This window comes from Pan paniscus, chromosome 9 (assembly GCF_029289425.2).
Source record: "Pan paniscus chromosome 9, NHGRI_mPanPan1-v2.0_pri, whole genome shotgun sequence".
Classification (NCBI taxonomy): Eukaryota; Metazoa; Chordata; class Mammalia; order Primates; family Hominidae; genus Pan; species Pan paniscus.
In genome coordinates this window covers 104,051,189-104,079,081 of record NC_073258.2, presented here as the reverse complement: position 1 = coordinate 104,079,081, position 27,893 = coordinate 104,051,189, and the positions used below count along the sequence as shown (strand labels likewise).

The following is a 27,893-nucleotide window of genomic DNA, read 5'->3' as shown; positions in this document are numbered from 1 at the left end:
CTTACCATGGTGGCTGGGGTGGGAAGGGAGAGAAAGAAAATACTGTATTTGGAAGGCATGCTATTTCATAAATGAAAGGTTTAATAATTACTGGTTAAAGGACTAATCACAATAATTCTTTGGTAACTTTTTACTGGGGGAACTTACATCCTATTAAAAATGTTAACACTGATTACGAATAAGGAGCACAAAGTATCAACAGAAACAATGCAAATACAGAAGAAATTAAAACATGTCTCATAGTAGAAAAGGAATACCTTTAATGTTGCCACGGCCCAGCTTCGTTCCTGATCTATCCAAGACGGAAGCTGATCACGTATTTTTTGTTGAGAGTCCTTTAATAAAAGCAATTATTTTCCTTAGTATACTTGGTAAAATTCAGAGTTTAAAAAATAGCAATTGATTAGCTATTTTATTATTTTGAAAAAAAATTCATTCTATGCATTATTTCTTTATATTTTTATGTATTTTACAAGTCACCATGGTAAAATTCTATGTAATATAAGGGACTGAGAACCATTTAGGAAAATGTTGCAATCATTTTTTCATTGTGCTTAATCTTTCATGAAACTTCAGAAAAACTCAAATGTCATGAGGAACTGTCATAAAAGTTACATTTTTAAAAATTATATCTTACATTTCAGACATGATCTAGGTTCCGTGTTATATTTTGGGTGTACTGCTGGAAGACTATTATTCATTATTCAAATAGGAAATTACTAGAAAAAAAGCTAAATTTGAATGAAGTTATTAAAAGTTCTAAAATGTAATTTTTAAACTCCAAGTATATAAGAAAAATTTTCAAGTTATAAGATTTGATTTTCTTAAAGATTATAAAATTATCCTTGGAATAAAATACATATACTGAGAAAAAGAAACTGCATTAATTCATTAGTGTGACATATTATTCTCAGAATATACGTCTTCAAAGTAAACAAATATACTTGTCTATTTTATAGGAAATACTTAAGAGGCCAGAATATATTCTTCTAATCAAACTATAACTTCAACAATAATTTAGAACACCTCTGAAGCAAATTATACCTCATGAACAAAAAGCCAGAAATATTTTCTTTAAGAGCAAAATAGATTTCGTTATTTTAACTTACAGCTTTCCGTAACATGTCTCCAACAACCACACCTGTAAACGTATCCCATTCCTATTGAATAAAAATATAGGAACACAAAAATATAAAATGATAACCAGTCAACAAAATTGTCTAACTTTCCTTATAAGATTGCTTAAAATGCATTTTTCTAAGCAGATACTCATTTCCATCTTACCACTTCTTCTAGTATGTTAACATTATCAAGAATGAATTAATGTGACAACATAAAATATTAATATGAAATCTACTAAGAATAATTTTATTAAAACAAAACAACTCCATTATATATATGAGACTCAATGTCTAAAAATTTAAATGTCATGTTCACTTAACATTTGTCACTACCTGTTAATTGTTTTTCCACAGGCTATTTGTTGCTAATAAGTAAGAAGTAAGGTGCACCCAAAAATTTAAAAATGGTATCTGGTAGGAAATATTGAGAAAAGTAATTCCATTAACGCATTTTTTTCTCACTGATTGGGAGAAGATGCCATTAATCTTTTTTTTTTTTGCCATAGAATTAAGATTAATCAAGTGTTGCAGAATCCAGTGCCAAGAAAATCTACACCTTCCCCATGGCATCCCCAAGTTAGACAACAACAGGTACTATTTGTGTGACTACTGTCACACACAGGCCAGTAAATAAGCAAAATATATGAAAATTTGAGAGCAATGTGGAAAAACTACCAAAGCAACATATTTTCTGCCTTCGCTCACCCTGGCCACACACTCTTCCTATTAGAATTATGCAGCCACAAATAAGTAAAATATGAATGATTACTACACATTATGTGAGTCAGAGAAAAGTGTTCTCCTTCCCCAATGACAATTTGTTTATACTTTAGGAGAGAAAAATAAGGAATATATATATTTCATGGAACATACTGATCATAGTGGAAAACATTAGATAAGAGGAGGAAAAGACATCAAAGTTAACAGCAGGAATAAACGGGACCAAATTAATAAATTCAGCAGAAACTATCCAAGTTAGCCAGTGCATGTGGAGTCAGAGAAAAACAAAGGGAGAACATATGGAGAACTGTGAATGGTCTGCATTATTTTAACTATTATATTCAAATGAAGGGAACCAGAAAATAGTTAAAATTTGACCAAGTAGAGTAAAGTAAGTCAAAGTTGCACTGTCCATATACCATCCCTTGACACCCTGGCTACTGGAATCTCACTTTATGATAACAGCATCATAATGAGAAAAATTACTTGCAAATAACTTTTTTTTTTAAATTGTAAGCAGACAAGAAATGGTCTCGTTAGCTCCAGCTCAAGGGAGGTCCTTTTAAAGTTTGAGAAGGGGTTACATGGCAGACTAGAAATGAGATAATAAACAAGGAAGACAAATTATACATAAAAAGATTAACATAAACCTGTAGGTTCAGGAAAACTTCTGAGAACTGCCCATCCTCATGCCTCACCTGCTGCCTCTTGACAGTTCAGTGGAAGCAATAAATAATGTAGTTTTGTACCAATATTGTCTCACTTTTTCTATTTATGAGCTCTACTACCTAGGCCAGGAAAATAAGAAGACTGACTCTTCTGTTGCCCTAAGTAAGTGAACTTGGGTTCAGAAAAATGTAGGCAGCTTGGTAGATTTCTTTCCCTGCCTTACCATCATTCTGGAATGTTAGGCTCATCCACAGGGAAGTAGAACTAGAAATCACCATTTTATACTACATTTCTAACTTAGTAAAAGATTAATAGGTTGATATATAATTTCTAGCCTAAATAATTTCTAATCTAAACATAAATCCACCCATTAACAAATTTCTATGTTACTGTAAAATTTCTCTCCTTTAATTTGACTTACATTTTCTTGAAAAAGTTCAGGATGCATGCCTCGAACAAAATGCAAAGCGAACATCAACTGATCAGCCTGCAAAGAATAACAGATATTATCTTGCCTTTTAAAAATTTGTGTCTTTGGAAAAGCATAGTCGTTAAAATTTGGCACACAAAAATCTCTATTCTGTCTTCATATGACCTACTTTTTTATCGATGTAAGAAATTACTATTCAGATTGCTTTCTACATCTTAGAAACACTTCAAGTCAGGGGTGGGGTCAGAGTAAGTAAGTGATCAAATTTTTGGACAAAGCACTAACAATTATGCAGTGGGCCCATGTCATTAAAAAACAAAACAAAAATAACTTAGCCAGGTGAAACATTAATACAATTGTGAAATTTGATTAGTCATTATCCACCAAATCCACTCCATGCATTAGCAATCTTCAGTTTGTCACTGTGTAGGTTTAAACATATGGGTGACTACATGCAATTATGACAACTATTTTCTCCTTACTAGATAGATTAATTTCCTAAATCAAACAGGAAACTGTAATGAACTCTTCATTTTCCACACAAGAAGAAAAGTTATACCAAATAAGCCCAAACAACAAATAATTCCTTCAATGTGTTATCACTTAGAAAGTTAAAACATCAGTAACTAACTGAGGTTAGATAATACAGAAAAAACTATCAGATAACCCAGTACTTCACAGGTAAAACAAAAGCAGAACCAAAAACAGGCTGTCAATAAATAGGTATCAAAAAGACACCAAATCACATAGAATGAGAGTTATCAAAGGAGAAGGTCATATCTACTTTATCAGAAAACTACAACACAGATTATGCTCAGAAATTTCTCAGTAAAGGAAGGAGGAAAAAAAGAAGGGAAGATAGAAAAATAAGGTAGAAATTAAGATTCAGACTTTCAGGAGCAATCTAAAAGACAAAATAAAAAGAAAGAAGGAAGAAACAAAGTCAAAGAATGTAGGAAGTGAATTCAATAATACGCCGCATACATTCTACTGCCGGTAGTCTTAGGAGGATCATACTCTTTGACTTCAACTCTTTGAAATTAAATAATATATTTACGAAGAACTGAAAACTAATTATTTTCCATAAGTAAGAATTGGTCCAATTTTTAAGAACACATTAAATTAAATAAGAGCCACAAGTTTATATATGGCATACAAAATTGAGTAAATAAAATTATGTCTTTATTAAAATATAATAAAACATCTTTCTGGTAAAACAATACTGTGTCAGACATATAGTATGGAAATGGATAAGATATAATTGTAACATGATGTATCAAAAACACCACTCTTAAATACAGGGTACCTATGCAAAATAAGATTTGATGTTTTCATCTTTTAAATGTTGTGGAAATAAACAAACTTGTTTCCATTTATGGGAAGAATGTTTTTAATCCACACAGTATACTAACTCTACTCTCCATGAGACTGGGTAGGCCTTGTTCTCCACTGCAACCCTATTGCCTACAATAGGCAGGTGGATAACAAGTATTTCTTATAAGAACAGTCTCATTACATGGGCATTAAGAACCCACACAGGGCCGGGCATGGTGGCTCATGCCTGTAATCCCAGCAATTTGGGAGGCCAAGGCAGGCGGATCACCTGAGGTCAGGAGTTCGAGACCAGCCTGGCCAACATGGTGAAAATCTGTCTCTACTAAAAATACAAAAATTAGCTGGGTGTGATGGCATGCACCTATAGTTCCAGCTACTCAGGAGGCTGAGGCAGGAGAATCACTTCAACTCTGGAGGCAGAGGTTGCAGTGAGCCAAGATCTCCCCATTGCATACTCCAGCCTTGGCAGCAAGAGTGAAACTCCGTGTCAAAAAAAAGAAAAAAAGAACCCACACAGGTCCAGAATCAAGAAACTGGATACAAATTCCATCCCTCCTATTTTACTAGCCAGGTGACCTTAGCCAGAAACAAATTACATCATCTCTCTTGACCTCAGTTTCCTTCTCTGTAACAGGGGACAATAATATTAAATACTATCTACCTCACTGCATTATTTTAATAATTAGATTAGATAATGTATCTGAAGCACTTAGCATGGTACCTAGCACACTCTAAAAGCCCAATAAACATTAGTTATTATCATTTTATTAGTACTAATAATGAATAAAACAGATCCTACATTTTATTTAATCATTATTAATCTTTTTGTCTATGGAACACAATTACCAACTTGCAGGAAATTAAGATAGAAAATCAGCAATTGGTGACTCAGTTCTAGCAAAATGGAAGATGAAAGACTAATTTGCAAAACATTCCAGCTACAAATATCTAAAATCTTGGATAAAAGGTCCTCAAGCATCAGAAAAAGAGAGGGAATTGAAAACCAGAGTGGCATTAAAACCAGCTATGGCTGCCTTAGAGGAAAACAGTCATGGTAACCTAGGGCACAACCTACCAGAGCCAACATAAGGAGAAATATTAACAATGAGATTTCTTTCTTTCTAAAACTTGGGCCCTTAAAGAATTACATTATCAGCAAAAATATGAACCAGAAAAAAGTGCCCATGCTCACAAGAAGCAACAAATATACCTGGAATCTGGGGAAAAGAAAAGCGTCCTCTGAAAAAATTAAACATCATACTTGTGCCAAGCACAGATTTAAGGCATAAATTTTAACAATGGACTGACAGGGAGTCCCTAAACAACAGAACTAATCATGATGTCACTAGGTTCCTGGTAAGAGTCGAGGCAAGCTTGCTTTAGAGAACTACTCCCCTAACTCTGATCTCAAAGAACTCCAAAAGATAAAGTATCACTGAAGATGAGTTCACGGTCCAAAATTATCAGCAAGAGAAAACAATCCACTATAAGCAAGGGTCATTAGACACATCAGAAAAGAAGACTAAAATGTTAAGAATTTCAGATAATAGAACAATCTGAAAGAGACTCTAATACAAGTATCATTAAATACTCAAGAATGTAAGAAGGGACTAAACATCCCAGAAGTATACAGCGCTTCTGAAAAAGGCAGATGAAGGAGGGGGAGAGAACTTTATAATTGTTTAAATTAGACCCAGATGAAGAAAAATTTGGAAAATATAAGTAAAATGAAAGAAAAACCAAAGGAAATTACCCACATTAAAATAAAATTGGAGCTAAATTTTTAAAAAATTGAATACAAAAAGCCATACATGTTAAAATTTGAACACACACTTTGTATAACTATATAAGCACAAATAAATTTGTGAAGAATAAAACCAAATTTTTAACACCTGTTATATAAGGTCTAAAAGGGGGTAACAAGTTGGGGAGAGACTGAAAAGGAGACTTTTTTTCTTTATTTATATGTATACATTATTTGGCTGTTACAAAGAGCATGAATAATTTGTAATTTAAAAAATTAAGTGGCATACGTTAAAATAAGAATTGTAAGGCCAAGTACTTTATAAAATACCTGGTATAAATAAGGTTTAGAGATTTAAAACTCGAATAGATTGCTATTGAGAATGAAATTGATGCTGTCTTTTTTGGAGGGCATTTTATGTGTTCCTTAACATTCTACATGTCCTTATATAAAGAAATTTCACTTGTAGAAATTTAAGCAAAGGGATCACGTATGTGCTCCTAATAAGAAATAAGGACAGTCATTGAAAGATTGTTTATAACAGAGGGAAAACTTAAATAACAATATCCAAAAGTCTATCATAAATAATAATCAAAACAAAATATATATAGCATAATCCATTTTGTAGAAGGAGAAGGAAGATGTTTATAAAAACATACATATATGGATAAACATCTGCAAAAACATATTAAAATAGATAGCAAAATTTTAATCGGTGATTTAATTTTAAGATTATAGTTCCTTTTTGTTTTCTTTATTCTTATGTGTATTTTGCAAATTTTCTAAAAATAAGCTTGTATCATTTGCGTTTTTTAAAAAACCCAGTAAATGTTTATTAACAAAAAGAAGCCATCTATTAAGCACAAACCTTCCTACCAAGTTTTAACAGATAATTTACATAGCTTTTCCCATATTTTAATACTTTACATCCAGTATTATATGTATGTGTAATTATAAACCTACAGGTTGGGATAAATATGAGATTAAGTCACAATTTATACAAAACATACATACAATGAAAAGACCTTCCTGTAAATACTACAAGCAAGTTATTTCCTTGCCTACAAGAAAATCACACCTACATACATAAAATTTCTTTTATAAAAGTATATATTGGGGATGTGCGTGTGTGTGTGTGTGTGTGTGTGTGTAGTACTCAATAACTATTTCTTGATTAAGTGAATTAACAAAAACAAACACGTGGCCATGTAAAACAAAGTTCCACATCATATGTCATCAGAAAAAGGCAAATTAAAATAAGTCACTACTATACACCTATGAGAAAGGCCAAAATCCAAAACACTGACAGCACCAAATAATGGTAAGGATGTTGAGCAACAGAAACCCTCATTAATTGCTGGCAGGAATGCAAAAGGGTACAGCCACTTTGGAAGGCAGGTTAGCGGTTTCTTACAAAACAAAACATATTCTTACCATATGATCCAGAAATTGCCTTCCTTGGTATCTACCTAAATGTGTTGAAATGTTATGTCTACACAAAAACCTGTATATGGATGTTTATAGCTGCTTTATTCATAATTGTCAAAACTTGGAAGCAACCAAGATTTCCTTCAGTAGATGCCGAATGGATAAACTGTGGTCCTCCAGATAAAGGAATTTTAATCAACATTAAAAAGAAATGAGATATTACGCCATGAAAAAAAACATGAAAGAACCTTAAACATACAATAGTAAGTGAAAGAAGACAATCTACAAAGGCTACATACTGACATACTGTATGATTCCAATTATATGACAAATATAATTAGAATATAATTTGGAACAGGCAAAACTATAGGCAGTAAAAGGATCAGCGTTTGCCAGGGGTTAAGTGAGCAGGAATGATAAGGCAGAGAATATTTTAAGAGCAGTGAAACTACTCTGTAAGATTCTAGAATGGTGAACACATGTCATTTAAATTTCTCAAAATCCATATAAGGTACAATACCAAGAGTGAACTTTAATGTAAACTATGAACTTCAGGTGATTAGGATGTGTCAATGTAGGTTGAATAGTTTTAACAAGTGTACCACTCTGGTGCATGATTTTGGTAGTGAAAGAGGCTGTACAGTATGCAGAGGCAAGGAATGTATGGGAAATCTCTATACTTTCTGCTTAATTTTGCCATGAACCTACAACTGCTCTAAAAAATAAACCCTACTTTAAAAAAAATGCATTCACAACTATAACATAGCCAATGAATATTACATAGATAAATTTTATTTTATTTATTTATTTATTTTTGAGACGGAGTCTCTCACTGTCGCCCAGGCTGGAGTGCAGTGGCGCAATCTCAGCTCACTGCAACCTCCACCTCCCAGGTTCAAGTGATTCTCCCGCCTCAGCCTCCCCAGTAGTTGGGATTATAGGTGCCCGCCACCACACCTGGCTAATTTTTGTATTTTTAGTAGAGACGGGGTTTCGCCATGTTGGCCAGGTTGGTCTCCAACTCCTGACATCAGGTCTTCCGCCCGCCTCAGCCTCCCAAAGTGTTGGGATTACAGGCATGAGCCACCACGCCCAGCCTACATAAATAAATTTTAAAACCCTCAAAACATAACAGATCTAAGCAATTGGCCATTGTTCAAGTGTGGCTGAAAAACCCCCAAAAACAGTTACAACCAACTAATATGTATATGAAACAACTACCGTGAGAATTAAAATACTATAAAAAGCAAGGTGTGTCTTTTGGGGAGATGTGTAGCGTAGTATTCTTAGGTATTAGGTTAAAATTCAGATTTGTAGTTAAATAATGATGAGCTGGAGAAGCTACTAAGATGAATATTTTATAAATTAATGAATCTTTAAAATGATTATAATAACATATAGTTTAAGGTAAAGAAATATATAATTATCGATAAAGATAAATAAGACAATAAATGTATTAATTCAAAAACTTTATCCTTTAATGATATTGTTCAATACTTATAATTTAATGATATAGCAAATTCTTTTCATTTGTTTTGATGTTTGTTTTTACAGACACGGTCTCACTCTGTTGCCCAGGCTGGAGTGCAGTAGTGTGATCATAGCTTACTACAGCCTCAAACTCCTGGACTCAAGTGATCCTTCCAGCTTGACCATGCAAAGTGCTGAGATTACATGTATGAGTCACCATGCCTGGCCTAGTTAATTCTTTATGACAGATATATATATATCTGTGACACACACAGATACATATATATGTGCGTGTATATATATATATATACACACACACACACACACAAACAAATGTACACACAGTACTACTACATTTATTTTAGCCATTTCTTCACTTGTACTGAGGAAGAACAATGTAGTCTCTAGGTTCAAGGAACAGAAGCAAAGCCCCTGTCAGTCTATGATCCTCAGATTATCCACTGGAGTCAGTAAACTAATTGCTAATTATTACTGAGCCCAAAACTCCAAAATGTTGTCAAAAAATAGGCACATAATATGTGGACAATAAGTGGGTAATGGTGGTTACCCTTCTCCTGTTACCTGGTTACAGAAGATATCCTGACCTTAAGAATGAGCATATAATTACGGTGTTGCTCAATCACATTGCAGCACTCCATAGACATTGATACAAGGGTTTCCATGTGACCTAAGACAGGCCAACCAGGATCTTCTTCCTTAATTTTCTAAGCTGGAAATGGCAAAGAAAGCTCTTTTGGCCCTATATCTGGTTGCCTACCTGTACCAATAAATCCCTTCGGCCATAAGTATTTAACAATAACATTATAAAGCAGAACAATAATGATTCAAGAATAAAACTAAAAACACAATTTACAGAAAAAGAGAAAAAGAACATGAGCACAAGTGCATGGTTGCATTATTTCCAGTTAAACTGAATTAAAATTAAGAATAAAAAAATTAAGGGGCTGGGTGCCATGGCTTACGCCTGTAATCCCAACATCCTGGGAGGGAGAGGCGGGCAGATGACTTGAGCTCACAAGTTCGAGACCAGCCTGGGAAAAATGGTGAAATCCCATCTCTACAAAAAGTACAAAAAGTAGCCGCCCATGGTGGTGTGTGCCTGTAGTCCCAGTATTTGGGAGGCTGAGGTGGGAGGATGGCTTTAGCTCAGGAGGCAGAGTTTGCAGTGAGCCGAGATCACACTACTGCACTCCAGCCTGGGCAATAGAGCAAGTCTCTATCAAAAAAAGAAAGAAGAAAAGAAAAGAAAAGAAAAGAGAAGAGAAGAGAAGGGAAAAGAAAAGAAAAAGAAAAGAAAAGGGGATGGGAGGGAAGGGAAGGGAGAAAAAAATGAATAAATTAAGGCTTTCTGAATAGTTTTTTTTTTAAAAAACTGTCAAAATCCAAAATTGAGCAAATATTTTGGTATCTTTAAAATCCTTCATCTATTTTTGCTTTATCAGATCAAGAAATTTGGTCACTTTAATTCAATGACAATTTATTTCAATATACTTGAGTTTTGTTTAAAATATTTTAATATCAAGGGGATATATAACAAGCAAAATCTCAAGTGAATAACTCTCTAAATGAATAACTACCTAATGAAGAAAAATTAATAAATGACAGTAGGCCATTAGATGGTTTAAGTCAACCAAAATCCCATACATTAAATCCCATACACTCTAGTAAATAAATTATAATTAGAGTGAAACTACTAGATCAGGATTAATATGACATTAGGACATCTTAAAGTGAATCTTATAGTTGAGATCAAGTCCACATTTCCAGGCATAGTGGTTTGTTTCAACTGCATCTTATCAGCAAGACATCTTCAGCATCAAGCAGGATGCACTAGAATTTCTTATTTATTTCTTTCTTTAATTATACTTTAAGTTCTAGGGTATATGTGCACAACGTGCAGGTTTGCTACATATGTATACATGTACCATGTTGGTATGCTGCACCCATTAACTCGTCATTTACATTAGATATATCTCCTGATGCTATCCCTCCCACATCCCCTCACCCCACGACAGGCCCTGGTGTGTGATGTTCCCCTTCTTGTGTCCAAGTGTTCTCATTGTTCAATTCCCACCTATGAGTGAGAACATGCGGTGTTCGGTTTTTTGTCCCTACGATAGTTTGCCCAGAATGATGGTTTCCAGCTTGATCCATGTCCCTACAAAGGACATGAACTCATCATTTTTTATAGCTGCATAGTATTCCATAGTGTATATGTGCCACATTTTCTTAATCCAGTCTATCATTGATGGACATTTGGGTTGGTTCCAAGTCTTTGCTATTGTGAGTAGTGCCGCAATTAACATATGTGTGCATGTGTCTTTACAGCAGCATGATTTATAGTCCTTTGGGTATATACCCAGTAATGGGATGTCTGGGTCAAATGGTATTTCTAGTTCTAGATCCCTGAGGAATCGCCACACTTACTTCCACCATGGTTGAACTAGTTTACAGTCCCACCAACAGTGTAAAAGTGTTCCTATTTCTCCACATCCTCTCCAGCACCTGTTGTTTCCTGACTTTTTAATGATCGCCATTCTAACTGGTGTGAGATGGTATCTCATTGTGGTTTTGATTTGCATTTCTCTGATGGCCAGTGATGATGAGCATTTTTTCATGTGTCTGTTGGCTGCATAAATGTCTTCTTTTATCCTCTAGATCTAAGTTAAAGATTATTAGCTGTAAATCTTAGTTTATTCCTCTGTATAACAGAATTGTTGTAAACATTAAATGGCAGTATCTGTAAGGCACTTAACAAAAGGTGATCAGTAAAATAACTACCTGATATACAGTAAACTGATATACTATATAATAGTCATATCAAATTTACTTCCAAAACATTCCATAAACCCCATGATCCTCAAAGAGACTAAGGAAGCAGTAAAAAATCTAAGTAATTCATTCCTTTTACTTCTACTCTACTATATTTATTGCTTTCAAATATGTTCAATGAAAAGTATAAAAGAAATGTTACCTTGTGAAGAGAAGTCATGCTTTAAGCTCAAAGCAGTTTATATAACATTGAACTTGGGCACTCACATATTGCTTGAGACTAAATCACTCATTTTCATGAATAATTTTATGCACATTCAACTGTATTTTCAGAAAACTCAAAGGATTAGATACAATTCTAGGAGTTTCAAAGTTATTTAAGCAGAAGAAAATTATCTCACTTATTAAGATTCACTGTAGTAGCCACAAGTTATAAAATTTCTAAACATCCAACCACAGAACTTCCACTTTTTCATATAAGAAAAATTAATCTTAGTAGAAAAAATAGCAGAATCCAAATTAAATTATTTGCACACGAAATACAATCATGTGAGGTTAGTAATATTATACTTTAAAACATAATATATATCTGAATTTTACTCCATCAACAAACAAATTCATATGGAAATGGAGGCAAGGTGAGCGGCACAGACGCTAACTTTCAAGAAGTTTGCATGAAAACAATTTCTCCTCATATTCCACCATTTTTCTATGCCATTTCAAATCTAAGATATTAATTCCAAGAAGTAAGGGAAACAGTAAGAATATAGTATTCTAATTCCTGTGGATTCAGTTACCTACAGTCAACAGTGGTCTGAAAATATTAAATGGAAAACCCCAAAAACAAAGAACTCATAGATATTAAATTGCAAGCCATTCTGAGTAACATGATGAGATCATGTGCTGTCTGGCTCCATCCTGTCTGGGTCATCAACTGTCCCTTTGTCTAGTAGATCCATGCCATATATGCTACCTGTCCGTTAATCACTTAGTAGCCATCTCAGTTATCAGATCAACAGATCACAAGAAGGGTGAGTACAGTACAATAAGATAGTTCGAGAGAGAGAGAGAGAGAGAGAGAGAGGTACCACATCATATAATTTTCATTACTATATATTGTTACAATTGTTCTATTTTACAATTGTTACAACTGTTCTATTTCACTATTGTTACAATTGTTCTATTTTACTGTTAGTTATTATTGTTCATCTCTTACTGTGCCTAATTTATAAATTAAACTTTATCACAGATATATATCTGTAGATATAGATATGTATAGGATAACACCAAAGCCTACATATATTGTTTTTTCCTATAGGGTTTGGTACTATCTACAGTCCTAGGCACCCATGCGGGGTGTCTTGGATTGTATCCCCCATAGATAAGAGATGACTACTGCACACGCTCCCAATCCTTCCTTCCAACCATTTTCTTTCTTTTATTATTATTATTATTTATTTATTTTTTTTTTTTGAGATGGAATCTTGCTCTGTCACCCAATCTGGAATGCAGTGGCGCAATCTCAGCTCACTGCAACCTCCACCTCCTGGGTTCAAGCAATTCTCGTGCCTCAGTCTCCAGAGTAGGTGGGATTACAGGCACACCCCACCATGCCCAGCTAATTTTTATATTTTCAGTAGAGATGGGGTTTCACCATGTTGGTCAGACTGATCTCAAATCCTGACCTCAGGTGATCCGCCTGCCTTGACTCCCAAAGTGCTGGGATTACAGGTGTGAGCCACCGTGCCCAGCTCCAACCATTTTCTGTATACTCACCCTATATAGTTGAAAATGAATACTCCAACAACTTCCATTATTTTGTACCTATTCTAAATTATAAAGTAAATGAAGAAACAATACATAAAGGTACTTAGATATAAAAATTGTTTTATTATAATCATAAGTTTTAGGGAACAAAATATACAATTTATCCTATAATTGTCTGAAATAGGTAACTGAAATAAAAACTTTTGATCTCTTGAAGAAAAAACAATGGAATAGCTAATAATATAAACTGAAAGGGCTAGACAGCTTTCTTTATGTGTTTTAGTTTATTAACCGTCTAAATTTCCTGCTACAAAATAAGTCAATCATGTTTCTGTTCCAGGTCAACTTGCTTTCAGTTCAATGTGATGTGAATATTAATAATCCTAGTCTCTCTCTATTTCAAGAGTCTACTGTTGCCATACTGCTGTCACCAACACAAGAGCAAATTCAGCATGAGAGAAACCTAGCAGGTAGTTTAATGTTATGCTGACTGCTAAAAACCCTAAAAGCTTTCATTAAATATAAAATTGGTTCCACCCTAAGTAAGGTTATAGTGATAAATTTGAGAAATGTATCTCATTGCTATATGATTAATGTGCTTTCTGAATTTTTATTAATCACTGAAACTCTATGGAATGTTGAATTTAATATTACTCAAACAGAAATATGAATTTTCCAAAACAGATATTCCATCATCAATTAAAACATGTCTTAAAAATAGCTTTTTAAAAATGATTTTCACATGTTCACAATAGAAAAGTATTATTCAAAGTAAGCAATGAAAAATCCCAGTTGAGTACTAACTAAAATATTAATAAGCTTAAGCCTCTCAACGTCTGTCCTAGTGAACAAAATGCTGCCTTTTGCCTAATATATGCATTTTTAAAAGTTAAAGTAACTTCAAAGAAATAATCTCACTGCAGTCACTATAGTCCACTATATAGTCCACTAATATATTAAATCATTTTATCCTTCCCAAATTACATTATAAAATATGATACAGGGGTTCAAATTTCATCAGTGAATATACTGTATTACTAATGATAAAATGAGAATATATAAACTGAGATAAGACACATAGCTTAGAAACAAGCAACTAACTCCTAATAAGAAAAGCTACTAATATTTGAAATGAACAAGAAGGAAGTTTATATTCTCTTTTGCCATAAACAATTTTTAAGAATAATATTTATTTATAACATATCCACTTTCAAAAAAGATTTGGGGCAGCTTAAAATAAGTGTAGCTCCATAACATTTTCATAAATCACAGCCCATTTCAGTGTAAAGGTCTTAGAAATAAAAATTTAAAAACCATTAAACACATTATTACAAGACTGACCAATAATGAAACTTCGTAGGCTTAATATATTGCCTAGAAAATAAAACAGATTAAAACTACATTTAAAAAAACTACTCATACAAATCTAACAACCTAGAAATATAAATTAAGTAAATCCAATGATTAAAAAATAGAAGATAATAATTACAGCAAAATAGACTTGTTCTATATAAAGCAAAAGCTTACTTAAAATATCAAGAAAACAGATGAATATGATAAGGTAAGGGAGGAAGGTAGAAATAAACAACTTTAAAAACAATAAGACAATATTTATAAACCAGAGCTTGGTAAAAATTTAAAGGACTGATAACATCCTGGGTTGATAAGGTGCAACAAAGGAGATAAAGATATACCTTTATTATTATGTGGGTAGAGATATTAACTGGTAAAAAGCTTTTCATAAAGCAATCTGCTAATATTCAATAAGATTTATAAAGCAATCCTTGGACCAGCAATTATACTTACAGAAATTTACTGAATAGAAATACTTACACTATACATAAAAATAAGTGTACCATATAGGATACTCACTATAGTCATGTATAAGAACAAAAAGTGTATAAACAATGTAATATTCACTGAGAGTAGTAGATAAAGTAGTACATGGTCATATTATAAAATGCCACACAGTCACTAAAAATAATGAAGTTAACATGTTTATACTCATGGAAAGATCTTCAGGCCTTACTACAAAAAGAAGAGAGAAACTATGGAACAAAATATATAGCAAGAAAAATTTAAAGACTATATCTATATATTTGTACTTATGAATATAAAGAGATAGGAAATGGATGATAAGGAACAAATCAAACCTTGAACTGGTTTACTCTGATGAAGGAATAAGGGATGGAAATAGTTAAATGGATCTTTAAGGTTTCCTTTCTATATAGTTCCATTAAGCTTGAAACTCTAAAAATATTTTAAAGTTTTGTTTGTATAATGAAAATGTTTTAAGTATTGCATGAGATAATACATTATACAATGTTAGACAAAACAGGATATCTATAACTAATGAAACTATCACTATGAAGGTTATCTTCATAATTAGGATCATAACATTTTAGTAACAAAATGGCTTTGAGATCATTTGCTTATAATTTCCCATTTTACACAAGGTAAAATTGAGGCTTAAAAAGTGAGGTTTGGATTATAGTCAAGTGCAAAATCTTTACAAGGAAAATATACAGCGTGGAAGGCAAGATGACCTACTAGATGCAACCTGGTGGAACAGCTCCCACTGAGGGGCCAAGAAGACTGGCGGGCCCTAACAGATCTTCAGAGGGAAAGCACCAAGAGTGATACAGGGAAGACACAGAAGCTCGGTTGAAGGAGGAGAAAGCTGGGAACCCCACCCAGAGCTACTGCACACCTGGACTTGTTCCTGGCCCTCAGTGGCTCCAGGGACTGAGTTGAACTGGCAAGATGCAACCTTTTCTCGCCACAGGCCTCTGGAACCCAGGCAGGAAAAGACCCCTCGACCACCACAGACACTTGAGTTGGCAGGGAGAGGGGCTTAGAGAAGTGGTAGGGGCAGCAAGCCAGCTGATGTGGAGCCCAGGGGGTTTGGTACCGGAGTATGTGCAGCAGAGCTGGCCAGGGATGGCCATTCCCGGCTCAACTTGCTCCCATTGGAGACTTCAGCTCTAAGGGAACTGTTTGTCCTGAACTCTGCAGGGCAGTCTTGCCCATTAGACTAGCTGTTTTAACCTGAGCACCCCTTGGTCTGCTGGCATCTCCGGAAACCCCAATCTGGCCACGCCTGCTTGCAGGGCAGCCTCAGGTGCCCAGGGGACCTGCATTGGCAGACTGTGCCTGACTGGCAGAAACTCCAGCAGAGCTGTCTCCACAGCTATGCACCAACCCATGCGCTCCCTCCCCACACTCCAGCTCCCCTACGATCCACAGCAACTCTACACATCTTTGCGGTGCATGTATGCATAGCCAGTTTTTGCTTTCCTTGCCATACCAGCATGTGAAAGTGCAGTCTGCCCAACCTCCCACCACCCACCACCATTGCAAAAAGAGCCTTGGCAGGCAGAGAACCAGCTGGCCCCACCCCCGCTAGTGGCTGACTTTTGTGCTAAGACTGCCACTGGAATGGAACTAAGTGCAGAGAAGAGAAGATGCTCCCCAGACCTGAGTGACCACTCCTGCTTGCAGGGGCACAGAGAAGGCACCCACCTGCACCCACAGGGGCCCTGCCCTCGAGCCAACACCACCTGCAGTGTGATCATGCACACAGTCATCAGCAGGGGCCCCACATGCCCTCCCCGCAGCTGTGCTGCCTCCCCCACCTTGGTTAATGCAAGGAGAAAGGTAGGCACTCTGGGACCATTTAGTACCCTGACACAGCTGCTGCTACCACTGCTGCTGGCACATGCAAACAGGGATGAATCCCACTGTAACCGCACTATGAAACACTTTAGGTAACACCACCTATCGCAGTGTAGTGACCAGCGGTCACAGAGCGCCTTGCCCCTCCCACCCCACCCACCCGACTGCCCTACGTGTGGATTCCCAACCACAGTGGATTCCTAACCCCAAGGAGCCAGAGATCAAAGTTAGGGCCCAATACGAGTCCCCCAGAGTTAGGGCACACAGTCCAGGAAATGGGAGATGAGCGCTGGCCCACTAAAATCTTCCAGAAACAAAAGCAGCTAACTAAATCCACCTTAAACCTCAATCAAACATTCAATGTCATTAAACAGAATAAAAGGAAAAACAAAAAAACCATCGAAAGGTGAGCAACCTCAAAGACTGAAGATAGGTAGGCCCAAAAAGGTGAGAAAGAACCAGCCCAAGAAACCTGAAAGCTCAAAAGGCCAGAGTGCCTTCTTTCCTCCAAACAACTTCATCACCTTTCCAGCAAGCAACCACATTGAGATGGCTGAAATGACAGAAATAGAATTCATAATATGGATAAAGAAGATAATAGAATTCAAAATAAAGATCATTGAGCTACAGGAATACATTGAAAGGCAATCCAAGAAAGCTAAAAATCATGATAAAACAACGCAGGGACTGACAGACAACCTAGTCAGTATAGAGAAGAATATAACTGATCTGATACAGCTGAAAAACTTAACTACAAGAATTTTATAAGGAATCTAAATTATTAAGGGCAGAATAGATGAAGTGGAGGAAAGAATCTGAGAGCTTGAAGACTATCTTTCTTTTCTGTTTTTTTAAAATTTTACTTAAGTTCTGGGATACTTGTGCTGAACGTGCAGGTTTATTACATAGTTATACATGTGCCGTGGTGGTTTGCTGCACCGATCAACCCATCATCTAGGTTTTAAGCCCTACCTGCATTAGGTATTTGTCCTAATGTTCTCACTCACTTTTTACCCCACCCCCCAACAGGCTCCAGTGTGTGATGTTCCCCTCTCTGCGTCCATGTGTTCTCATTGTTCAACTCCTACCTACGTGTGAGAACATGTGGTGTTTGGTTTTCTGTTCCTGTGTTAGTTTGCTGAGAATGATGGTTTCCAGCTTCATCCACGTCCCTGCAAAGGACATGAATTCATCCTTTTTTTGTATCCTGAGACTTTGCTGAAGTTGCTTATTAGCTTAAGGAGCTTTTGGGCTGAGACGATGGGGTTTTCTAAATATACAATCATGTCATCTCCAAACAGAGACAATTTGACTTTCTCTCTTCCTATCCGAATACCCTTTATTTCTTTCTCTTGCCTCTTTGCCCTGGCCAGAACTTCCAGTACTATGTTGAATAGGAGTTGTGAGAGAGGGCATCCTTATCATGTGCTGGTTTTCAAAGGGAATGCTTCCAGCTTTTGCCCATTCAGTATGATACTGATATTGATTCACATTCGGTATGACATTGGCTGTGGGTCTGTCATAAATAGCTCTTATTATTTTGAGATACGTTCCATCAATACCTAGTTTATGAAGTTTTCAGCATGAAGGTGTGTTGAATTTTATTGGAGGTCTTTTCTGCATCTATTGAGATAATCATGTGGTTTTTGTCACTGGTTCTGTTCATGTCATGGATTATATTTATTGATTTGCATATGTTGAACCAGGGATGAAGCCAACTTGATTGTGGTGGATAAGCTTTTTGATGTGCTGCTGGATTCGGTTTGCCAATATTTTATTGAGGATTTTCTAATCAATGTTCATCAGCGATATTGGCCTGAAATTTTATTTTTGTGTTGTGTTTCTGCCAGGTTGTGGTATCACGATGATCCTGGTCTCATAAAATGAGTTAGGTAGGGGTCCCTCTTTTCCTATTGCATGGAATAGTTTCAGAAGGAATGGTACCAACTCCTCTTTGTACCTCTGGTAGAATTTGGCTGTGAATCCATCTGACCCTGGGCTTTTTTTGATTGGTAGGCTATTAATTACTGCCTCAATTTCAGAACTTGTTATTGGTCTATTCAGGGATTCGACTTCTTCCTGGTTTAGTCTTGGGAGGGTGTATGTGTCCAGGAATTTATCCATTTCTTCTAGATTTTCTAGTTTATTTGCGTAGAGGTGTTTACAGTATTCTCTGATGGTAGTTTGTATTTCTGTGGGATCGGTGGTGATATCCCCTTTATCATTTTTTATTGTGTCTATTTGATTCTTCTCTCTTTTCTTCTTTATTAGTCTTGCTAGCGGTCTACTTTGTTATCTTTTCATAAAACTAGCTCCTGGATTCATTGATTTTTTTAAGAGTTTTTCGTGTCTCTATCTCCTTCAGTTCTGCTCTGATAGCTGTTTCTTGTCTTCTGCTAGCTTTTGAATGTGTTTGCTCTTGCTTCTCTAGTTCTTTTAATTGTGATGTTAGGGGGTTGATTTTAGATCTTTCCTACTTTCTCCTGTTGGCATTTAGTGCTATAACTTTCCCTCTAAACACTGCTCTAGCTGTGTTCCAGAGATTCTGGTACATTGTGTCTTTGTTCTCGTTGGTTTCAAATAACTTATCTATTTCTGCCTTAATTTTGTTATTTACCCACTAGTCATTCAGAAGCAGGTTGTTCAGTTTCCATGTAGTTGTGCAGTTTTGAGTGAGTTTCTTAATCCTTAGTTCTAATTTGATTGCACTGTGTTATGAGAGACTATTTGTTATGATTTCCGTTCTTTTCCATTTGCTGAGGAGTGTTTTACTTCCAATTATGTGGTCAGTTTTAGAGTAAGTGCAATGTGGTGCTGAGAAAAATGTATATTCTGTTGATTTGGAGTGGAGAGTTCTGTAGATGGGGTGGAGTTAGGTCCGCTTGGTCCAGAGCTGAGTTCGACTCCTGAATATCCTTGTTAATTTTCTGTCTCATTAATCTGTCTAATATTGACAGTGGGGTGTTAAACTCTCTCATTATTACTGTATGGGAGTCTAAGTCTCTTTGTAGGTCTCTAAGAACTTGCTTTATGAATCTGGGTGCTCCTGTACTGGGTGCATATATATTTAGCATAGTTAGCGCTTCTCGTTGCATTGATCCCTTTACCATATGCAATGCCCTTGTCTTTTTTGATCTTTGTTCATTTAAAGTCTGTTTTATCAGAGACTAGGATTGCAACCCCTGCTTTTTTTTTTTTTTTTTTTTTTTTTTTTTGCTTTCCATTTGCTTGGTAAATATTCCTCCATCCCTTTATTTTGGGCCTATGTGTATCTCTGCATGTGAGATGGGTCTCCTGAATGCAGCACACCGATGGGTGTTGACTCTATCCTATTTGCCAGTCTGTGTCTTTTAATTGGAGCATTTACTCCATTTACATTTAAGGTTAATATTGTTATGTGTGAATTTGATCCTGTCATTATGATGCTGGTTATTTTGACTGTTAGTTGATGCGTTTCTTCATAGTGTTGATGGTCTTTACAATTTGGTATGTTTTTGCAGTGGCTGGTACTGATTTTTCCTTTCCGTATTTAGTGCTTCCTTCAGGAGCTCTTGTAAGGCAGGCCTGGTGGTGACAAAATTTCTCAGCATTTGCTTGTCTGTAAAGGATTTTATTTCTCCTTCACTTATGAAGCTTAGTTTGGTGAGATATGAAATTCTGGGTTGAAAATTCTTTTCTTTAGAAATGTTGAATATTGGCCCCTACTCTCTTCTGGCTTGTAGGGTTTCTGCAGAGAGATCCCCTGTTAGTCTGATGGGCTTCCCTTTGTGAGTAACCCAACTTTTCTCTCTGGCTGCCCTTAACATTTTTTCCTTCATTTCAACCTTGGTGAATCTGATGATTATGTGTCTTGGGGTTGCTCTTCTCAAGGAATATCTTTGTGGTGTTCTCTGTACTTCCTGAATTTGAATGTTAACCTGTCTTGCCAGGCTGGGGAAGTTCTCCTGGATAATATCCTGAAGACTGTTTTCTAACTTGGTTCCATTCTCCCCGTCACTTTCAGGTACACCAATCAAATGCAGATTTAGTCTTTTCACATAGTCCCATAATTCTTGGAGGCTTTGTTTGTTCCTTTTCATTCTTTTTTCTCTAATCTTGTCTTCATGCTTTATTTCATTAAGTTGATCTTCAATCTCTGATATCCTTTCTTCTGCTTAATCAATTCAGCTATTGATACTTGTGTATACTTCACGAAGTTCTTGTGCTGTGTTTTTCAGCTCCATCAGGTCATTTATGTTCTTCTCTAAACTGGTTATTCTAGTTAGCAATTCCTCTAACCTTTTTTCAAGGTTCTTAGCTTCCTTGCATTGGGTTGGAACATGCTCCTTTAGCTTGGAGGAGTCTGTTATCACCCACCTTCTGAAGCCTACTTCTGTCAATTCATCAAACTCATTCTCCGTCCAGTTTTGTTCCCTTGCTGGCAAGGAGTTGTGATCCTTTGGAGAAAAAGAGGCATTCTGGTTTTTGGAATTTTCAGTCTTTTTGCGCTGGTTTTTCCTCATCTTCGTGGATTTATCTACCTTTGGTCTTTGATCTTGGTGACCTTCGGATGGGGTTTTTGTATAGATGTCCTTTTTGTTGATGTTGATGCTATTCCTTTCTGTTTGTTAGTTTTCCTTCTAACAGTCAGGCCCCTCTGCTGCAGGTCTGCTGGACTTTGCAGGAGGTCCACTCCTGACCCTGTTTGCCTGGGTATCACCAGCAGAGTCTGCAGAACAGCAAAGATTGCTGCCTGTTCTTTCCTCTGGAAGCTTCGTCCTAGAGGAGCACGCACCAGATGCCAGCTGGAGTGCTCCTGTATGAGATGTCTGTCGACCCCTGCTGGGAGGTGTCTCCCAGTCCTCAGGAGGCACAGGGGTCAGGGACCCACTTGAGAAGGCAATCTGTCCCTTAGCAGAGCTCAAGCTCTGTGTTGGAGATCCAATGCTCTCTTCAGAGCCAGCAGGCGGGAATGTTTAAGTCTGCTGATGCTGCGCCCACAGCTGCCCCTTCCCCCAGCTGCTCTGTCTCAGGGAGATGGGAGTTTTATCTATAAGCCCCTGACTGGGGGTGTTGCCTTTCTTTCAGAGATGCCCTGCCCAGAGAGCTTCTGAAGGATTTATTCTGTATCTCAAATAAAGATCCTCAACAAAATCACAAAAATTACTATCCTATTCTAAAAATATATTAACTGTATATTTTTCAACACTTTCTAAGAAGCCTATATAATTGAACCATAATAATTCTATTTCTCTCAATTAATTGCCTTTACAAAGCTATTCTTCTACATTATGTCTTAAGCTATACCCATAGATTGCTATTTAAAAAAAAAAAAATTCTGGCCGGGCATGGAGGCTCATATCTGTAATCCCAGCACTTTGGGAGGCTGAGGAGGGCAGATCACATGAGGCCAGGAGTTCGAGACACCCTGGTCAACATGGTGAATCCCTCTCTCTACTAAAAATACAAAAGTTAGCCAGGCATGGTGGTGCATGCCAGTAGTCCCAGTTACTTGGGAGGCTGAAGCAGGAGAATGACTTGAACCCAGGAGGCAGAGCTTGCAGTGAGCCAAGACTTCGCCACTGCACTCCAGCCTGGGCAACAGAGAGAGACTCTGTCTCCAAAAAAAAAAAAAAAAAAAAAAAAAAAAAAAAAAAAAAAAAAAAATTCTAAGTACAAAAAGGCCTCTGCATTTTCTAATATCTAAAATTTCTAAAATATTGTCCAATGTGTGTTCTCTTCTGGAACACATGTAATATGAAGACTTCTATAAAAAATTTCTTTCATAACTCAGGATCAAACACTAGTTTACTTCCTAATGCTAACAATGCAAAATAATTTTGTTCCTCAACCCCAGAGACATTGGACAATGTCCGCAGACATTTTTTATTCTCACAATTGATGGGAAGGAATGCTGGAAGGCAGAGATGCTGCTAAACATCCTAAAATGCACAGAACAACATCCCACACACAAAGAATTATGTAGCCCAAAACGTCAGTTGCTGAGGATGAGAAAGTCTAGCTATATAATGAGATACATAATCCACTGTCATTATCTCTTTCGGTGACCACTGGAATATTTAGAACTAAGTCAGCTAACCCAGTGTTTGCTGTCCCTTCTTCACTTGTCACTTTTTTCCCCACTACAACCAAGAATGCTATAAGGCATTCCAGTTAAATGTTCTGGAAAAATACCAGAAATACCATTTTTAATACCTTTCCAGTAGGGAAAGAGTTATACTATAACTATAAATATTACGTTAAATCACAGAACAAGTAGCATTTTATATTTGAAAAATATGATGCTTCTTACCTTAAATAGACAACGACATATATATTCATATACCATATGTTGTAATGAGCTGATAAGTGACTGGATTCTCTGTTCTGTATTTTCAGAATCCTGTAGATTATAATTGGAAATTCATTAGGAAATTTATAAACATTTAAAAAGTACGCCTATAAATTGTTCCTCCAGATTCAAAGCTGATTCTGAAACAAGTATCTTTAACCACCAAATTCAAGGGACTAAACAAGTGCATTAAACTTGTATACTAATATAATATTAAAAAATGACGCATCTTTCTTTAATGTATAGAGTTAAAGCTTTCAACAAATGAAAATTACAATCAATTCCCAATAATACAATATAAGTTGAATTTTATCATATCAGTCTCCTATTGGCATTAAAATACTATCTACATCAATCTAGGTTAAGGCCATTTTAATTATTTATATTATAATTATCAATCCAGCCCCAAAACAATATGACAAGAATACCTTATAAAGAATTTTCTCATTCTCAATATGGGAACCTCAATGATCTTAAATCATGTGCTGCAGGATGAATAAGGATGAACAATAACTTTGAAATTGATGCTGTAAAAACTCACATAAAATTTTAGTTTTTGATCTGATATAATAATTCCATTTTGCAAGATTGTAATAATTGAAAAACATGTTATTAGTGTCTATTTCCTTTGATTAAAGAAAAATTGTTTGGCATAGAAATGGAGGAAGGGAAGGTTGTCAACCTGTCCTTTTCCCTTAGTGTGATGTAAGTTTTACATCTCAGAGCATTTGGAGAATACATGTCTTAGGAAGATCAATTCTGGTATAACAATTAGACTAAATTTGCTTGCTTCCTTGTGATTTATAAATTAATACCAAGAAAAAAACCTAGTAAAACAATTTTAATGCTTAGAAAAATACATCCAGGATCAGCAAAGAATGTGTGAAATTGGTATAAAGAAAACATTATGAACTGGAACTCAGATGCATTAATCCTAGGCTTCTAGCCTTGTAGTAGCATGTTCTAACCAAGACAACTAATCATTACTTTAGATAGCAAATACTTGTATTCATTTCACTATATGTTAACAAAGATCACATATGAAATTGAGACTTGGATTTCCTAAAAGTCACTCTATCATAAGACACAGTATTGTATCTACAAGATCCAGTAGATTTTTTAAACAGCAGAAAGAAAGTTTTGTACTCTACATAGATTTGTGACTGCTTCAGCCAGTACAATACAGCAGAAATGACACAGACCTAAGGCTGCGTTTTAAAAGGCTATTCAGTTTCAGCCTTATTCACTGAAACACATACTTAGTGCCTTGAGCTAAAAAATAAGAAGTCCATCCATCTACTCAGTGCTGTGAAAAAGCCAAGCCTCCTGCAGAGGTGCTGCAGTTGGCAGTCCTGTCGTCAAGTCCTCCCACCCACAGCACCAGACGGGCAAGTGAAGCACCTGCCTTAGCCCCTCAACTCTCAAGTCCTCCCAGCTGAGGTCCTAGACATTGTGAAACAAACAAAGTCATCCCTGCTGAGTCCTGACTAAATTTCCAATAGAATCAATAAGCATAAGAAAATAGTTTTAATTGGCCAAGTTTCGGATTAATACGATACTCAACAGAAATAATTAGAACAATGCGCATATATGGGAGGTGGTTAAACAAAGTATGGTATAGCCTCACCATCTCTTAAAAACATTAAGTTTATATTCACTGGTAGGAAAGCTGTCCATAATACACTAATACACTTTTTAAAGCACAGTATTGTATCTTTTAGTTAAAACAATTTGTTATCCTTTAATACATACTTCCCTCCATTAGAATACATGCTTGATAAGGCAGTGGACACTTGTAGCTCCATTATCTGGAAAGTTACCGCCTTAAACAACAAGGATATATAATAAAATGTTAAATGTTGTTTTCCCCAGGTAATGATATTATGGGGATAATTCTTATTTTTATACCTTTCAGAATCACTGGGTTTTTTAAATGATTATATATTACTTATTAATTTATACTCAGAACATAAACTGTTTTCATTAAAAAGATTGTCACATTGGGACACCTTGTTAACAATATAAAAAGAAATTAAGTAGTTTCTTTATATAGCTTAAAAGTGTTACATGTGGTCTTTTGGAACATAATTCTATGAAAGTTTGCTTAATAACTTTTATTATAAATTAAGTACTATCCCTAGTAAAGTAATCCCTGTAATTCAATCTCAGGTACAGGGTATCCAACAGCTTACCTGTTTGTTTTGTAGAGCTCGTTGGAAAAGTCGGAGAAAAGCAGCCAAACTAAAACGGTACATGTTATTAATTTTGGACAAATCAGAAATAATGAAGTACATCTTGCTGGCACTCTCAGCCAGGGGGAGATAGGCATCCCGTTCCTATGGATCAAGAGATCAGTAGGGGATAGGGTGGAAACACCTGAGAATTAGTGCTTTACTGCCACCTAAAGACTACAATACACATATCTACCCAAGTAATAAAAAAACCTTACTTTTTCTATGCACATAAAACAAATGAAGATGATGAATCATGGTTTCTAACTAAAAAAGATAGCAAAATCTAGTTTTTCTTCCTCATTTTTATAAAACTGCAAAGAATATATGTCTTAGTCTATTAAGGCTACCTATAACAAAATACACTAAACTCATTCTGCTTTTATATAACAGAAATTTATTTCGCCCAGTTCTGGAAGCTGGGAAGTCCAAGATCAAGGTGCCAACAGATTTGGTATCTCGTGAGAGCTTGTTTCCTGGTTCAGAGAAAGAACTGCTTCTTGCTGTGTTCTCCCATGCTGGAAGGGGCTAACAAACTCCCTTGGCCTTCTTTTATAAGGTTACTAATCCCACTCATGAGAGCTCCACCCTCCTGACCTAGTCACCTTCTAAAACCTCCACCTCTTAATACTATTACACTGGGGATTACATTTCCACATATGAATTTTGGGGGTGATGAGGACACACAAATATTCAGACTATAGCAATATATTTTAAACACCTTTCTACCTCTCAGTTGACAGAGCTAGAAGTGGTTCACAGATTGGTCTTAATGAGGATCAACAGCACTAGTATTAGGGGAAAGTGGGTAAGATGAAATGGTAAATATTTGTGATCAGAGAATAGATGATCCAATTTTACATTTCAAAAGAGAATCAGTTAAGGTAACGCAAGACAGCACAGCACTACTAGGCTATCTCTGATGTGAAGAAAAGTTTGAACTATGAGTATAGGATTGGTGACAATAAGAACACTGATGGAACTAGAGGTAGAGAAGACAACTCTAACAGGTGTCCACATTAGGATAATAAAGTACCCAGCACTGTTCATTATAAGCATGAAAAGAGCCAATAACTGTAACTTAGAGCTTATAACCCTTTTAATTAGTATATTTAACTTGCCTTAACTTAAGAAAAGTTCTAAGAACGGCAAAGATATTCTCTAATACTCATTTTCAATACACTCATTTCCAATTTCAGTACAAAACTGCAGCTCTACCTTAGATAACATTATGCCAGAAATCAGTAGAAGGCAGCAGGGTATATTGACAAACACTCCTTATCCTCAATGTGCCAACATCTGAATTCCCTCTCTACAATAACTAGAATCAAACCCAACGTTCTGATGTTTTTGAATAGCTTTTTTTTTTTTTACATCATCTTTCCCCTGAGGACCTGATTCTACATTTTCTATCATATTAACCTAAATGTTCAAGAAAACATAATATGAAATTACAAAGAAGGAAATAATTACTTGATCAAGGGAAATTTGGAGTTTGTAAGATTCTTTAAGTGACTCTTGAATAAGTGCACTGCTTGCTTTTGTCTGATTCAAAGACTCAATCAAATCCTTATTTTCCAAAATATTGCCTTGAGATGTGGCAAGTGTCTGTAGGGAAAGTTAACAATATGAATATTATTATACATATAAAAATAACCAATTAAAGCAAACCCATATTAACCGTCATTCATTTGATGTTTATGGCAACTTATGTTATTTTAGAAGAATTTCAACATTTTATAGCCCTCTTAAAGTTTTATTCTGTTTTTATTATAGCCTTCTTATATCAAATGAATTAATAAATTATTTTATGAAACTATATCATTATCAAACATAGCAAGGTATTAATTTTGTCGATTTAATAAAAAATAAAAACTACTTAAAGTTACAGATTGTTATAATTTCTTGCTTTTAATGCTTCTTGAAATTATGAGCATATAATTAAATAATGAAACAATACAAATTAGTTAAAAATTGCTTGTCTTAAACATTGCTCATTAAGATCTTGTATTCCAAAAGATAGCTCCCCTTTTTGTTAGAATTTTGACTGTAAGATATACACTAATATGTCTTTGGAAAAAAAAATCTGAAGATACTATTAATTTTCTAAACACTGTTATTTGTATTCATTAAAAAAAAAGTAATACCAAAAAAGTAACCTAAATAGCTAGACTTTTAC

At 35.6% G+C, this 27,893-nt stretch overlaps 1 protein-coding gene across 2 annotated transcripts in view; it reads right to left on the bottom strand.

The window, feature by feature from the left end:
- The window catches only part of DYNC2H1 (dynein cytoplasmic 2 heavy chain 1), a 374,041-nt gene that overhangs the window by 199,514 nt on the left and 146,634 nt on the right, over positions 1–27,893 (bottom strand). For both annotated transcript variants that reach the window (XM_003828371.5, XM_003828370.6), the window contains 6 exons: positions 27,188–27,322; positions 25,676–25,819; positions 23,445–23,534; positions 2,932–2,997; positions 1,110–1,160; positions 258–335 (listed from right to left, as the gene is read on the bottom strand). In XM_003828371.5, coding sequence (XP_003828419.1) covers positions 258–335; positions 1,110–1,160; positions 2,932–2,997; positions 23,445–23,534; positions 25,676–25,819; positions 27,188–27,322 — 564 coding nt within the window. The remainder of the gene's footprint in view (positions 1–257; positions 336–1,109; positions 1,161–2,931; positions 2,998–23,444; positions 23,535–25,675; positions 25,820–27,187; positions 27,323–27,893) is intronic.